Genomic DNA, 15,160 nt, shown 5'->3' on the forward strand with positions numbered 1-15,160 from the left:
CTAGAGTGCAGGCTCAGTAGTTGTGGCGCACAGGCTTTGTTGCTCCATGGCATGTGGGATCTTCCCAGACCAGGGCTCGAACACGTGTCCCCTGCATTGGCAGGTGGATTCTTAACAACTGTGCCACCAGGGAAGTCTCACACTTTGCTTTTATCTCCTTAAAACAATTCCCAAAATTTGCTTGGAAGTGTTAAGGTGTATTTAGTTAAAACTATCAGGCACAAGCCAGGGAGTACATCTCTCAGAGGAATTATAGAATGTGCTGGATAAGAGAGAACCTTTTGTAAGGTTCAGATTCCCCCTGGAGGATTCTGAAGAGGGTCTAGGGAAGCAGGGATCAATTCTGGATGGGTTGCTATTTGATAAACTGGGATTGATTAGGATCTAGATGCAGATATAAGGTGAGGATGGTTTAGCAATTGGGTATCTCCAGTAATGGTCTGGGGTATAGCAGAGTGGGTTTGGGGCATCATTAGTAAGGAAACAGTGGTTACTCAAAGAGGGAGTGGTTGTGCATTTTGCAGTTACTGCATGACCTTGGGAGACACAGTGCTTTCTGTTGTAGAGGGAAGACTTACCCTAGGGAGATATAAACCTTGTGCCCCAAAACTTCAGGAGATAAAGAATCCCCACTTGGAAGCTGTAGGTGTTGTTAAAGATAAAAGCCACAGGCCCAAAATGGTGTTACTTGTGCTAAAGCCCATGATACCAAACCTAGATTTAACACCTAACGTAATCACAACTTCAAAATGTAATCCCCAGAAATGTAATCCAATCAACCAGTTTGGAATTTCCTGGTCAGTACCGAAGAGGTAATATGTCACGTGGACCTTTCTATCATCCCCTCACCCCCACCCTGCCTCTCAGAGGAAGAAGAGGCAATCAGCTGTAAAAACCTTGCTGTTCCTTGCCCCCTTCCCCGCCCCTCAAAGATGTCCCAGCCTAAAAATAATCCTTTCTATTATTCTGCTAATAGCTCCATGCCCCACCCTTCTTCCTACAAAAACTTTTCAGTTTGTACAACCCCTTGGAGCATGCGTCTGGTTGCTAGGTGGGATGCTGTCTAATTCATGAGTTGTTGAATAAAGCCAATTAGATCTTAAAGTTTACTTGATTGAATTTTGTTTTTTGACAGTGTCATGCAGATTTGGTTTCAAAATGAACACTTTTGTGTGTTGATGATGTAATGTGGAGCTGAGACATTTAGAAGTAGATACAGGGAGGGAATAAGGGGAGGGGTAGGGATAAAGGAGAAAGGACAGAGAAGGGGCAAAGAAGGTATGCATTTTTTTGTCCTTCCTCTTTTCTTCATGATGTCCAGCATTCAATAAATATTTGTTGAATGAATGAGACATTCAATCAATTTTGGTCCTGAAATGCCAGGGAAGATGGGACAATGAACTGGCATATGTTTCAAACTATATCTATGCCAGGTGTAGTGCTAAGCCTTTTGTGAAAGAGTAATGTAGGCTCAACTCCTCTCTCCCAACTTACATGCAAGTTAAAAAGTATCTGGTGACCTGTTGGGAGTACGGTTTGGATGACACAGGTCACCCTTGGTCTTTTGAATTGATTTCTTTATCTTGTTCAATATATTTCTATTTATTGTAGAAAGGAAAAGGTCACCAACTTTTTCAAGCACAATTTCTCCCCATATCTTGGAAATTGGAATTCCTTTTGTATATCTTTATTATTCCTCTGATCTTTTTCTCTTGTTCACCCTCTGTCCTTCCCCCACCAGCTTTGATGAATATATTGTTGAGATGTTAAAAGTTTAAAATAAGTCCCTATTGGGACTCACGTGGCGGTCCCGTGGTTAAGACTCTGCGCTTCCACTGCAGGGGGCACGGCTCGATCCCTGGTCTAGGAACTAAGATCCTGCATGCCATGCAGCATGGCCAAAAACAAACAAAAAAAGTCCCTATTAAATGATAGAAGTTTAAAGGAAGCCTGAATTATGTACTCATTAGGTCATTATTTTGTTCCTAAGTCAGATTCTGTATAACAGAGACAGCAAGCATCCTAACCTGAAATATTGATGATAGTCTTGCAATTAGGAAATAATCAGTCCATTTTTTAAAAATTGCAGTATAATGGATTTATTATATTAGTTTCAGAATCAGTCCATCTTAATCACAAGCACCACAGAATGACACAAACACTGCCGTTTTATCTACCTGTACTTTCATTTCTTAATTTTTAATTCAGCCCTGCTAGTATTCACTGGACCTAATACGGGTTTTTTTCCCCACCGGACTATATATTGACTGTATATGTATTTTTTATTTTATTATTTATTTAGTTATTTTTTTGCGGTACGCGGGCCTCTCACTGCTGTGGCTTCTCCTGCCGCGGAGCACAGGCTCCGGACGCTCAGGCTCGGCGGCCATGGCTCATGGGCCCAGCCGCTCCGCGGCATGTGGGATCCTCCCGGACCGGGGCATGAACCCGTGTCCCCTGCATCGGCAGGCGGACTCTCAACCACTGCGCCACCTGGGAAGTCCTGTTATATGTATTTTTTATATCTCTAATTGAAATACAACAATTATGTATCCGTCTCTCTTCGTCATTTTCCTGATGACTACAATGCCTTTCCTCCAGTGCTGCCCCTTCTTTTAGATTTGATCTGCTCTATTTACTCTCTGGAAAAATAGTTGATTACTTGAAGACTTTAGGAAAATAGTTCTGTCACCACCTCACCTTGACTTTTTGAACTTCACAATCTTTTCATTTGAAAACGTCTTGGACACCAAAGTGTCTCAGGAAAAAACAAAAAACTCCAAAAACCAACTCTGTATCTTGGTATTACAATAATCGTCATAATTATTTATTTCTTGGAATTGGAGACCATATTTACTCCCCTTCTATTTCTGTGGGGAGCAGGTTAAAAAACAACTAGAAATCCGTGATCAAGGTGTCAGCGGGTTTGATATTTCTTCTCCCGGAAAACAAGCGACAAAGTTGCCGGGGGAAGCTTTCGGGGCGGAGCCCAGGGAGCTTATGTTCCTACCATTGGTTCTTCGCGGGAGCCTCCTCCCCACTCCTTCCCCGCCTCCTGGACGGATGAACCAATAGCGGCGTAAGTTGTGGTTTAAACGCCGAGGCCCGCGCGACCGCTGGAGATCGTGTCTCGCCGGAGTTTGGCTGTTGTTCCCGACGTGGGTGAATGGAACGGTCGCGAGTGGTTGGGCGGGAAGGGTCCGGCGGGGTAGGAAGCGGGGTCCGTATGTCTGGGAGCCGGGGCTGGGGATTGGGGGCTAGGACCAACCCCGGGACGTCTGTAGCGCCCAGCCGGTTGAGCCACGGCCTTTGGACTGCGTCCGCAACCCACGGCGGTTCGGTTCCGATGGGTAGCAGGGCCTGTGCCAGTCCCAAACCGCCAACTCTTCTGGAACTTAGGGCCCCTGACTCAGGCTTCAAGAGTTAAGAGCTGGATTAAGTGCCTGTCGGCTCAAGAACTGGCTTCTCCCTCTGCTTAGCTCTTGTTTTTGCATAGACGTGCCCAGGGTAGAAAGTTGGGTCTGTGCTACACCTTAGGTTCTTTCATCTTCCCTAACTCCCAGGGTTTAATGAGTATTTCACACCCCTAGGTAATCCAGAATGGCTACTCTGATCTATGTTGACAAGGAAAATGGAGAACCAGGCACCCGTGTGGCTCCTAAGGACGGGCTGAAGCTGGGGTCTGGGCCTTGTAAGTATACAGGCGGCAATCAGGTACACAGGTATTGTGAATCAGTGGTGGGTGTGGCCTGGAGCTGGGGGAGGCATTTAGTATACTTTGCCAGCAATTGGAGTCAGGTTTACCCAATACTGCTACTGCCAGGTTCTTGTTATGGGTCTCTTTTTCATGTTCAGTATCTTAATGAGATTATTTAAGAGGGTACTGAACTGAAGTACTGTTAGGCATAGGACCATGCCGCTGTCAAAAAGGGGTTAAGTTTGGGTGTGAGAATTAGGCCACGTTTATAGGCAAGGTCAGCCTTCAAGTTGCACAGGCATTTACTGCTGGAATAATCTCACGGTAAGACTTTTTCTTTAGCAGTCAAAGCTTTAGATGGGAGATCTCAGGTTTCAACACCACATGTTGGCAAAACGTTTGATGCTCCACCAGCTTTACCTAAAGCTGCCAGAAAGGCTTTGGGAACTGTTAACAGAGCTACAGAAAAGTCAATAAAGACTAATGGACCCCTCAAACAGAAACAGACAGCCTTCTCTACCAAAAAGGTAAGTGTTGGTTATAAATAAAGATGCTGTTTAAACACTTAAGCTCTTGTGAGTCTTTAAATGACTATTGGCATCCTACCCGACTTTCTCCTGTGTGAATAGAAAGAAATAGAGGCTAGCAAACATAGATTAGCAGAAGAGAATCATCATACTGTCTTTGTGGACTTCCCCTGTAACTCGAGATCACGTCTCAGTAGCAGCTGGTGAATTTTTTTGCCTCACCTGCCCTTAATGAGTGTCTTGAAGCAGATTGATTGGTAGAATGTACTTACAGATTAAAAAGTACTGAGAGGGAGGGTATTTTGCAAGAGGTCACGTTGCTAATATAACAGCTCAGGTGCTGCCATCCTTCTCCCTTCCTTCCAGAGCAAGCACCAGTTTTTTAGGTTATAACGTGGTAGCATGTTGACCTTGGTATGTGTGTTTACAAACTGTAGGTTAGTGCATCCTAGACTGAGAGGACTTGGCTATGAAAGATAACTTTAGCATGTGGATTAACACTTCATTTCACTAATTGTTTTGTTTAGTGTGTATTAGGAAAAAACAACTAGTACTTGATCTCAAACTGAGACTTACATGTGTGGTTTTAGGACAAGGATGTCTTTTTAAAAAAACTGAGTTGAGTAAGAGAAATGTTAAAGGCAAGTATTGCAAGGATATAGCAAAAGTGATGAGAATCTGACAGAACTGAAATGTGGGAAACCTTGCCTTAGGAATTTCCTCTAGCCATGCACATGTGACGTAAGCATAAATCAAGACTATGCAGGTTTCCATTTTGGCCCACCATTGTGGACTGCCTGCCAATTCCAGACTAGGGAATTATCCACTGTGGGCTTCTAAAGTCCTTGGCTGTCTTTGGCTGCCACTTACTCTGTGTATTTGAGGAACACAAATTGGTTTTTAAAATTAACCAAGCAAATAATTTAGGTAACACTGATGGACACACCAATGGAAAATTATATTTCCAACAGCCAAAAATGGCTTCCAGGATTAGCTTCTGTTCTAGGTGATTCACGCCCATTTTCTCCTTTGTTAGGTTGGGTGATTGAGTCAATTAGTTCTGAATTAACTCCACTCTACATTTTGATAACTTACGCTAACAGGTGCTGATACTTATATTTTAGAATTAACTTTTGAGCCATGATATTAGAATTGCTTGCTGAATTGTATTTGTGTGTAATTTTGAGAATGAAGGATTATGGTTTCTTAGAAGTCAGCATGAAATTGAAAACAATTTAAAATGGGGTGAAGCAGTCACATGTCTTAAAGAAGCCCTATGATCTCTTGTACTAATCAGTTGACAAGGCTTCCGCTCTCACTAATGTATGTTTTCTTGGGTTGTTTTAGATGACTGAGAAGACCGTTAAAGCAAAAAGCTCTGTTCCTGCCTCAGATGACACCTATCCAGAAATAGAAAAATTCTTTCCCTTCAACCCATTAGGTAATATCTTTTGGTATTGCACAAATGCTTTAGCCTTGGGTTTCTCTTAGGATCCAATTCAACTGTGACTTGATATAGCTATGAATAAGACATGTGATCCGAGACTGTAACAAGGCTGTCTGAATCTGGGTTGCTTTGAACAAATACACTTGTTGTGAATTTATTTGTAAGGTATAATCTTAGGTCAGAAGAGGAATCCGAGCTAAGATGTGGAAAACATTGTTCCTGTCCTCAAAAGCTAACCACCTAGGGGGAGATTACACCTATTCAACGTTAGGGGACAGTCTTCTTAGAAAACCATTTAGATAGAGGGCTCTATGTCAAGTTGAACAATGCCTGAGGGCTTCCCTGGTGGCTCAGTGGTTAAGAATCCGCCTGCCAATGCAGAGTATGCAGGTTCGAGCCCTGGTCCGGGAAGATTCCCCATGCTGCAGAACAACTAAGCCCGTGCACTACAACTACTGAGCCTGTGCTCTAGAGCCCTCGAGCCACAACTACTGAGCGCGCGTGCCTAGAGCCCGTGCTCTGCAATAAGAGAAGCCACCGCAATGAGAAGCCTGCACACCGCAATGAAGAGTAGCCCCCACTCGCCACAAGTAGAGAAAACCCATGTGCAGCAACGAAGACCCAACACAGCCAAAAATAAATCAAATAAAAAATAATTAAAAAAAAAAAACTTAGTTTCTTTCTAAGCTAAAGCATTTAGTCAGCAATACTAACTGTATACAAGTTGTGAATCCAACGCTTGCTTGTTCCATTTCTCCACAAGCATATTAAATATTTCTAAAAAAAACCCCCAAAAAACAATGCCTGAAAAATCCACATAGCCAGTGAAAACGTGCTTTTTTTTTTTACTCCTTCAACCTGCTACACGTATCTGAAATATTTTCTATTACAGAACCAGCTTTTCAAGCTTTAATTTACTCACATTTGAGGAGAGGCTACCATACGCCAGGCACGAATAAGCTTGGGATGCAGTGGTTAACAAGACAGGCCCCACCCTGAGAAGCCCATGATTTGGAGGGAAAGTCAGGCACTGAACAAATCATCTCACTTTGAGTGTGAGCAAGGAGAAACACAGGGCCTGTTAGGGGGACTGAACCTAGCCTGTAAGATCAGGGAAGAGTTCTCTCAGGAAGTGACACCCAGTGGAGTCTTGAAGGATATAAGGAGATAGTTGGGTGAAGAAAGGATTAGGGCAGGGCAAGAGCACTGTAGCAGATCAAAGTGTGTGCAAAGATCCTGAGGCAGAAAAAAGGACTGGAGTGGTTCTGGGAAGCTGAAAGGCAGAGGTGAAGGATGGTACTGGTGAGGGGATGGGGACAAATCACACAGGTCCTTTGAGATTTCTGAGCTGGATTTTTTGCCCTTTGATCCAAAGAGCATTTAATCATCCCACTAGTATACCTCTAGGTTGTTTCTGGCTTTTATATATTACAAAACAATTATGCAATTATTGTTGAGAGTTTGTGAGTCTCTCTGGAGAGTAAACTCCAAGAAGGATTGCTGGATCTCAAAGCTGTGTGATTAAGTTTTGATAAAATGTGGTACATCCATTCTAATAATTACCATTCAGGAAAACGAGGTAGATTTATGCATATTGACCAGGAAAGAGGACTAAGATATGCTGTGTTGGAGGAAAGAGATATTGCTAAGTTGCCTTCCAAAATAGGAGCATAAATTATTGAAGCCACCTTCAGTGGATGAGGATGCCTGCTTCCCCTGTAATCTAACTGCAAATGTTTTAAAGCTCTAATCTTAATCAGAAAGGTAATTGGTATTTTATTGTTTTAAATTGGGGTATATGAGTGTGTCTGAGCATATTTGACTATTGGTCATTTATAGTTTTTTAATTTTCTGTTTGTATCTTTGTTTTCTCTTGATTTTTGTGACTTGCTTACACTGTGTGTGTGTGTGTGTGTGTGTGTGTGTGTGTGTGTGTGTGTGTGTGTGTAAAGAACTCTGTGGATAAAGGTAATTAGCCCTGTATGTTGCAGACTTATTTCCTCTGGGGTCTTTTGTCTGTTTATGCTTTCCTTTACAATTCAGTGTTTAAATTAAGTAGTCACATATCACTCAATTCCTTTTTGAATTCTGAGCTTTATCAGTCTTGAAAAAGAATAGACCAATTCCTAGTATTTAGGCTTTAGAGAACTTTCGCACTTCAGAATATGATGGTTCTCCGTCCATCTTTGTTCTTAGCTTTTGAGAAAATGCTTAAATTAACCTCTTGGGGAGTTTTGTTAAATTACAAATTAAGTTTTATGACTGTGATCAGTCTGTTCAAATTATCTGTTTCTTCTTGATTACCTCTTCGAAAAGAGGCAAGACTCTAATCCTACTTTTGTTACTGTCAAAAATTAGTTGTTTTAAATAATTCCTAATCTGAAAGGCACTTGGATTTTAAGAAGAAATGTTGCCTAAAACAGCATTTCTTAAATTTGTTTTAGGACTTTTACACTCTTACAAATTAGTGAAGACCCCAAAGAACTTTTGTGTAGTGTTTATGTATTCTATATTAGAAATTAAAATTGAGAAATTAAAAAAGAATTTGTTTAAAAAAAACACATTACATTAATGTACATAGCTTGAAACAAAATTTTTTTTACATGTATAAATTGTGAGAAGAATGGCATGGTTTTATATTTTTGAAAATTTGCTTAATTTGGCTTAACATAAAACAGCTGGATTCACATGGATTCTGCAATCTGTTGCATCTTGTTTTGGTTGAAGTATATGAAGAAAATCTGGCTTTATGCAGACATGTATTTAGGAAAGAGAAGCATTTTAAGTCTTTTATTTATTTATTTTTTTTGCTGTATGCGGGCCTCTCACTGTTGTGGCCTCTCCCGTTGCGGAGCACAGGCTCCGGACGCGCAGGCTCAGCAGCCATGGCTCACGGGCCCAGCCGCTCCGCGGCATGTGGGATCATCCCGGACCGGGGCACAAACCCATGTCCCCTGCATTGGCAGGTGGACTCTCAACCACTGCACCACCAGGGAAGCCCTTAAGTCTTTTAGATAAGTATAGATAGTTTTCTTTGCCATTACACTAAAATTCAACAAGTGGCTGTTTCTGTAGGCATAGTTGCAATGTGGAATGCAAAACCGTTTCAGTAAACATTGTGTGCTCTGACAATAAAATCCATTGGTCTGTTTTGCATTTTGAAGGTATCTTTTATCTTGCATTTATCACTATTGATCATTTAGAAATACTGGTACCCTGGGAAATGTAGGTCATGTTGAAATGTTTCATTATGAAGTATCAAAAGCACACTCATTAATATCACCACTGATCTAATCAGAAAAGTCTTCAGTATTAGGAAGCTCTTAAGCTAACGCTTACAGATAAGTTTACTGATATTCCAGTTTTTTTTCCCCTTGAAATTGTGAATTTTATCATTGGCAACAAATACCGTTTCCCTTTAAGTGGTAGACTTCTTTCATTCCTCGGAAAATAATGTGCAACACATATCCAAGGCTGAGTTACCACAGTTTGTCTTTCAGTTCTTTCAAGTAAATGGTGTCCAGGAATAAGGCCTCTAGTTTCGCTTGCAAATCAAATAATTGCACGAATCTTTTTTTCTTGGAAAACACCATGGTCCTTCAGTATGCGGTAGATGTGTTTTATGGCATACTTCACATCATATACAGAATACTAAAAAGACATGTTCTCAAGGGTTGAGAGTTAATAAAATTAATACTGTTTACTGCATGTGGTAAAGTGACATTATGTGAAACGCATTTTTTACTGCAAGTGAATGGCAGTGAGGAATATAGTGACTACTAAGCATAGTTTATTGCCACTGCCTTGATTCATGCACAGCAGTTTTCTCTACCATTGCTTTTGGACCATCATTGTAAATGTCAACACAGTGGAAAAACGTATTAATATTATTATAAAAAATAGTTTGAGGGCTTCCCTGGTGGCGCGGTGGTTGAGAGTCCGCCTGCCGATGCAGGGGATGCAGGTTCGTGCCCCGGTCCGGGAAGATCCCACATGCCGCGGAGCAGCTGGGCCCATGAGCCATGGCCGCTGAGCCTGCGCGTCCGGAGCCTGTGCTCTGCAACGGGAGAGGCCACAACAGTGAGAGGCCCGCGTACAGAAAAAAAAAAAAAAAAAAGCTTGATCTAATGGACCCTGTGAAAGCTGACCACCCTGAGGAGTGCTGCCCTGACAAAGTACTTTTCTGTGGCAGATTTCGAGAGTTTCGACCTGCCTGAAGAGCACCAGATTGCACACATGCCCTTGAATGGAGTGCCTCTCATGATGCTCGATGAGAAGAGGGAGCTTGAACAGCTGTTACACCTGGGCCCCCCTTCCCCTCTGAAGATGTCTCCTCTACCGTGGGAGTCTAGTAAGTGAACGAGTGCCCTTCTAGAAGGTCTGTAAACAATCTGTGTCATAACACTTCCATTACCACGGGGACAGGTTGTGCAGAAGGTTAGCCTGTAAGTAATTTCTATCCTTCAGACTGCAGGGATAAGGTTTCAGGATAATGAAAACTATTCTCAACTGGTACTGCTTTTTAGTCCCAAATGTAAAATTGTCATTCTGGAATCGGGACAGTCTTAGATACAAGCAAAACCAGAGGAAATTTAGTGTGTAACTTCTTAGGTTATAAGCTGAAGTATAATAAACTTGCTTGGAATGAGAATTCCAAGCTACACCCAGAGCTCGTGTAGGATCAAGACCCACGTAATAGCATCAATTGGCAAACCTTTACTGCAGAAAGTTTGAGGTCTTGGTTCAAACTGGTGGTCAAAAGCCATCATCAGTAGTATGTTTTCTATTTGTTCTGATGGAATACCTCATACTGTTTGCTCAATTGCATTAATGATAATTGTTGGCCCTTACTTGGGTCTCTAAGGATGATGGAATTTCAGGTACTTCTATGATTTATCTCATAATGAAGGTTAATTCTGTGGCCACAGCCACTTTCCAAGAAATAAGTGAGAGTGGGTATGTGTGTGTGTAGGTGGGGCGGGGGTAAAGATTCTTTAGAGGGAAAAACAAGAATTCATGATTAAGAGTGATAACTAGTGTGTGTGTTGATGGACACGAGGATTTGCAGATATTGAACAAGAAATTCCTGTTTTCTAGATCTGTTGCAGTCTCCCTCAAGCATTCTGTCGACCCTGGATGTTGAATTGCCACCTGTTTGCTATGACTTAGATATTTAAATTTCTTAGCACTTTGTAGTCTGTGGGTATGTATTAATAGTTTGTATTAATAAAGCAATTCTTTGTTTAACAAACTCTTCCTAATATTGTGGTTGGTATTGTTTGGAATTTGCTTAAAACAGTATGAAAACTAGTAGATGTGTTTAACAGACAAGCGTCTATAATCTGAGAAGAGAAGTTTGTCCGAGTTAAAAAACTTTCCCTGAAACTCTCTGCTTTGTTTTAACAGCTTATTTTAGAATCTGCCACTGTTTTCCCTGAAACATATACCCCACCATGTGTACTTTACTACCTTTTTGTGGCCATTAACTACTGACAGTTAATAGATCTCTTAATAGGAAGAGCTACTTCCAGCTCACTGTGTCTGTTGCTAGGCATTCTTTATTGCTGGTTCTGTTTAGTTTCTAATGCCTTCAATACTCTGTATTCAGCGATCAGAATTTGAAAGGCTCTAAATCTGAGAATTCTGCCTTCTTGAGCTCTTCAATTGGGTTCTCTGAAGACCACAGCAGATAATTTACTGATCGTAAGATCCACTCTCTACCTATAGGAAACTCTATTTATTTGCTAACTCTGTGTTGGGAATTGTTTTTAAGTCTTTAATAAGCATTATTGTGTGTCACGTTCATGACCCTGTTCTTCAGATGAGGACAGTGAAGCTCAGAAGTTCACTGATATATCAAAGACACGAAGAGCTAGAAAATGATAGAACTGGTATTTTGATTCCATAACTGAGATTGGAATCAAAATATCAGATTGCTCATGGATTTTCTCTTTTTTTCTTTTTTCTTTTGGGCAGAGGGGCTGGATGATGTTTAAAAAAAATTAATTGTTGCCACCATTTTAAATTAAGAGTTTCACATATCTTTGGTTTTAGAGCTTCTCTTGGAAAAGCAGACCTGTTTATAGTAGGCCCTTGTTTCCAACACCTGGTGGAGTGGCTGCCTTTTACGTGAAGTGTGGGTTTTCCGTCCTCTGAACCCTATGTGAGATGGTTTGAGGGGAGAACTGAAGTATTCCTCTTACTCTCTGTCTTCTGTGACTCAGCCTATTTAACTCACTTAACTTGCCTGGGCCAGGCAGCCAATTGAATTTGATCCTTGCTAAATACTAACTTATATAGGAAGGCTTTCTCCTGAAACATCTGTAGCATCTATAGTCAAGTTAGAATGTGAGCCTTTTCTTTTCCATCGTTATTAGAGGAATCTGCAAGATATTAGGCATGAAACACTAGGAACACATATAGACTCTGATCCTGAGTTTAAAACTTCTTTTTTTAGTTTTATTTATTTAGGAAAAATGAAAAAAATTTTTTGGCTGTGCTGCTTGGCATGCAGGGTCTTAGTTCCCTGACCCTGGATTGAACCCATGCCGCTGCAGTGGAAGTGCAGAGTCTTAACTATTGGACTGCCAGGGAAGTCCCCTGACTTTCAAACTTTGACCCTGTAAACATAGCTGAACCAGCCTGGATTTCTGAAATTAGTAGAAAGACCTCTAAAAGAGAATAAAGTAAGACAACTCGGCACTTGACTTTAAGGGAGAGGATTAGACCTTATATCCTCAGGTATAATAGGGCCACTTTGAAAAGCAAAGCCTAGTTTTGAGCGACTTTCATACCCTACAATATATTTAGAAACTTTGGAAAGTGGTTTGTTGTGGTGGAGGGAACAAAGGGCTGGGAGCAAGGCAACTGGTCAGTCCTTTACCAGTTAGTTACTGTCCTTGGTCAGACCTGGGCACAATTGATCTTCTCTTCACTGCTGTTAGACGCAAAGTGCTTAATATTTGGTGACTTTGAGAATTTTAAACAGATGCTTTTCCATTAATATAGATAATTCTTTTTGTGGGTATTGTTGCTGTTTGTAAACAGTTTATTAAGTAGCATGTGTTTCGCTTCATTACTTGAGAAAGCTTATGAGAAGCCCTGTTTGGAAATCTAATCTGTCCAAGCAGTAATACTGTAGGATTAAAGTTTCTTTCAATCACAGTTCCCGGGCACTGGACTGAAACATGCTCTTACCTATGTAAGGTTCATCCACACCTAACTTCTTCTTTTTTAAAGAAAAAGATTATTTATTTTATTTATTTATTTTTGTCTGTTGTATCTATGTTGTTGCGCGCGGGCTTCCTCTAGTTGAGGCGAGAGGGGGCTCCTCTTTGTTGCAGTGCACAGGATTCTCATTGTGGTGGCTTCTCTTGTTGTGGAGCACGGGCTCTAGGCATGTGGGCTTCAGTAGTTGTGGCATACAGGCTCATTAGTTGGGGCTCAGGGGCTTAGTTGCTCCACGGCATGTGGGATCTTCCCGGACCAGGGCTTGAACCCATGTCCCCTGTGTTGGCAGGCGGATTCTTTTTTTTTTTTAACCAGGGAAGTCCCACACCTAACTTATTCTTGCATTGGCATTTTTCAGGTTTCAAATTCCCTTTAACCATTCTTGCATTTCAAATTCCAGTTAACCTTCAACAGGGACACAAAGCCTTTTAAATATATTAATGCTAATATTCTCTATTAGACTAATTCTGAACTAACCTATATAGGAAGGTTAGTCCCTATACCAAGTTCCAAAAGGGTCAATACTATGGCAGAAATGTCGTAAGTTGACTTTGTTCTTTCCAGTAGTTTAATCATTTACCATTTATTGAGGCCCCATGTGCTAGGGACCAAGCCTACGCCTACCATGGTTAAGTAACAACATTGCCTCTGCCCTCAGGTGCCTGGCATCCAGTGGGGAGAGAGGTATCAAATGCCATTGTGATACAGGAAGATGCACGTGGGGGTGGGGAGGACCAGGAGTTGGGGAGCACTCCCCAGCCCAGTCTAGGGAAGGACAGGGAAGGCTTCCTGGGGAGGGACATGTGGATGGAGACTTGATGGAAGAGAAGCACTCTGGGCAGAGAGAACAGCTTTTGCAGATGGCAGGAAGCAAGATAACATAGCTTGTTAAGTGAAAACTGCCTTTCTGTTTTTCTCCTATTTAGGTTTGAGCAAGGAGTGTGTTTGGCAGCAAGGGAGTCTGGACAGTGAAGCAGGGGCCATATGGCTTTTTGAACTGTGCAAGGGGTTTAGAGTTTGTCCTGGGGGTGTTTGGTGCCATGGAAAGGTTTCATTTTGTTTTCCATTTATCATTTATTTAATAGTATTTTCCTGCATAATAAAGCAAACTAAAATGTACACACTTATTTTCAGCAATAGTTATACATATATCTTAAACTGTATACAAACTTAGAAATATTAAATATCATTACAGAAAAATTTGAAATTATGACAAGATACATAGCAAAAACCACTTATTGAAAAGAGCATACATGTGGTAGTTAGTTGGTAAATGCTGCTTCTGTATCAGTATACACACTTTGAATATCATCCTTCTGTGCTATTGATGTGTTTAATTTTTTTCTTATATCTGCAAATACAAATTTCACTAATATTTTCCCCTTGAAATAGAGAAAAAGTTCTGTACTGTTCCAGGGACCCATATTGAGAAATGCTCTTTTGTATATACCATCTCCAGTCCTTACAAGCTCTTTATGCTCTTCTAGAAATCATATATACTGTATCCAAGGTGCATCATAAGCTTTATATTGGAGTGTAGTTGGTTAACAATGTTGGGCTACTTTCAGGTACACAGCAAAGGGATTCAGTTATATATGTATCTATTCTTTTTCAAATTCTTTTCCCATGTAGGTTATTACAGAGTATTGAGCAGAGTTCCCTGTGCTATACATTAGGTCCTTCTGTTATATCTATTTTAAATATAGCAGTGTGTGCATGTCAATCCCAAACTCCCAATCTATCCCCCCCCGACCTGTAACCATTAGTTTGTTCTCGAAAACTGTGAGTCTGTTTGTTTTGTAAATATGTTCATTTGTATCATTTTTTTAGATTTCGCATATAAGTGAAATCATATGACATTTGTCTTTCCCTGTGTGACTTACTTCACTTAGTATGGATCTCCAGGTCCATCCATGTTGCTGCAAATGGCATTATTTCGTTCTTTAGAAATAAAAAATTTAATTAATTAATTTGATTGCACTGGGTCTTAGTTGTGGCAGGTGGGCTCCTTAGTTGTGGCAGGCGGGGTCCTTAGTTGCAGCTCACCTGCTTCTTATCTGCGGCACTTGGGCTCCTTGGTTGCGGCAGGTGGGCTCCTTAGTTGCGGCAGGCAGGCTCCTTAGTTGCGGCTTGCCAGCTTCTTAGTTACAGTACTTGGGCTCCTTGGTTGCAGTAGGTGGGCTCCTTAGTTGTGGCACGAGAGGCTTCTTAGTTGTGGCATGGAAGTGGGATCTAGTTTCCTGACCAGGGATTGAACCC

At 41.3% G+C, this 15,160-nt stretch overlaps 1 protein-coding gene across 3 annotated transcripts; it reads left to right on the forward strand.

Annotated features, from left to right (window-relative positions):
* Positions 1 to 3,108: 3,108 nt before the first annotated feature.
* Positions 3,109 to 13,905, forward strand: PTTG1 (PTTG1 regulator of sister chromatid separation, securin). 3 transcript variants are annotated; one of them, XM_024750630.1, is made up of 7 exons: positions 3,109 to 3,158; positions 3,591 to 3,691; positions 4,040 to 4,224; positions 5,572 to 5,665; positions 9,864 to 10,022; positions 10,769 to 10,874; positions 13,828 to 13,905. In XM_024750630.1, the coding sequence occupies exons 2-6, from the start codon at positions 3,601 to 3,603 to the stop codon at positions 10,846 to 10,848; spliced, it is 609 nt and encodes a 202-aa protein (XP_024606398.1). In that variant the 5' UTR covers positions 3,109 to 3,158; positions 3,591 to 3,600; the 3' UTR covers positions 10,849 to 10,874; positions 13,828 to 13,905. The 3 variants fall into 3 exon arrangements, with proteins under 3 accessions (XP_024606398.1, XP_024606397.1, XP_024606399.1); XM_024750629.1 differs by lacking the exon at positions 13,828 to 13,905 and having other exon boundaries at positions 10,769 to 10,929; XM_024750631.1 differs by lacking the exons at positions 3,109 to 3,158; positions 13,828 to 13,905 and adding an exon at positions 3,162 to 3,208 and having other exon boundaries at positions 10,769 to 10,929.
* The last annotated feature ends 1,255 nt before the right edge of the window (positions 13,906 to 15,160 follow it).

This window comes from Neophocaena asiaeorientalis, unplaced genomic scaffold (assembly GCF_003031525.2).
Source record: "Neophocaena asiaeorientalis asiaeorientalis breed wild unplaced genomic scaffold, Neophocaena_asiaeorientalis_V1.1 scaffold527, whole genome shotgun sequence".
Lineage (NCBI taxonomy): Eukaryota > Metazoa > Chordata > Mammalia > Artiodactyla > Phocoenidae > Neophocaena > Neophocaena asiaeorientalis.

What these genes read in the sequence shown, in the direction of transcription:
- PTTG1 (XM_024750630.1), top strand. Translation starts at nt 3,601, where the DNA reads ATGGCTACTCTGATCTATGTTGACAAGGAAAATGGAGAACCAGGCACC. An exon ending in CTTTCCCTTCAACCCATTAG is followed by an intron (nt 5,666 to 9,863) that starts GTAATATCTTTT and finishes TTTCTGTGGCAG; the next exon opens with ATTTCGAGAGTTTCGACCTG. An exon ending in TCCTCTACCGTGGGAGTCTA is followed by an intron (nt 10,023 to 10,768) that starts GTAAGTGAACGA and finishes CCTGTTTTCTAG; the next exon opens with ATCTGTTGCAGTCTCCCTCA.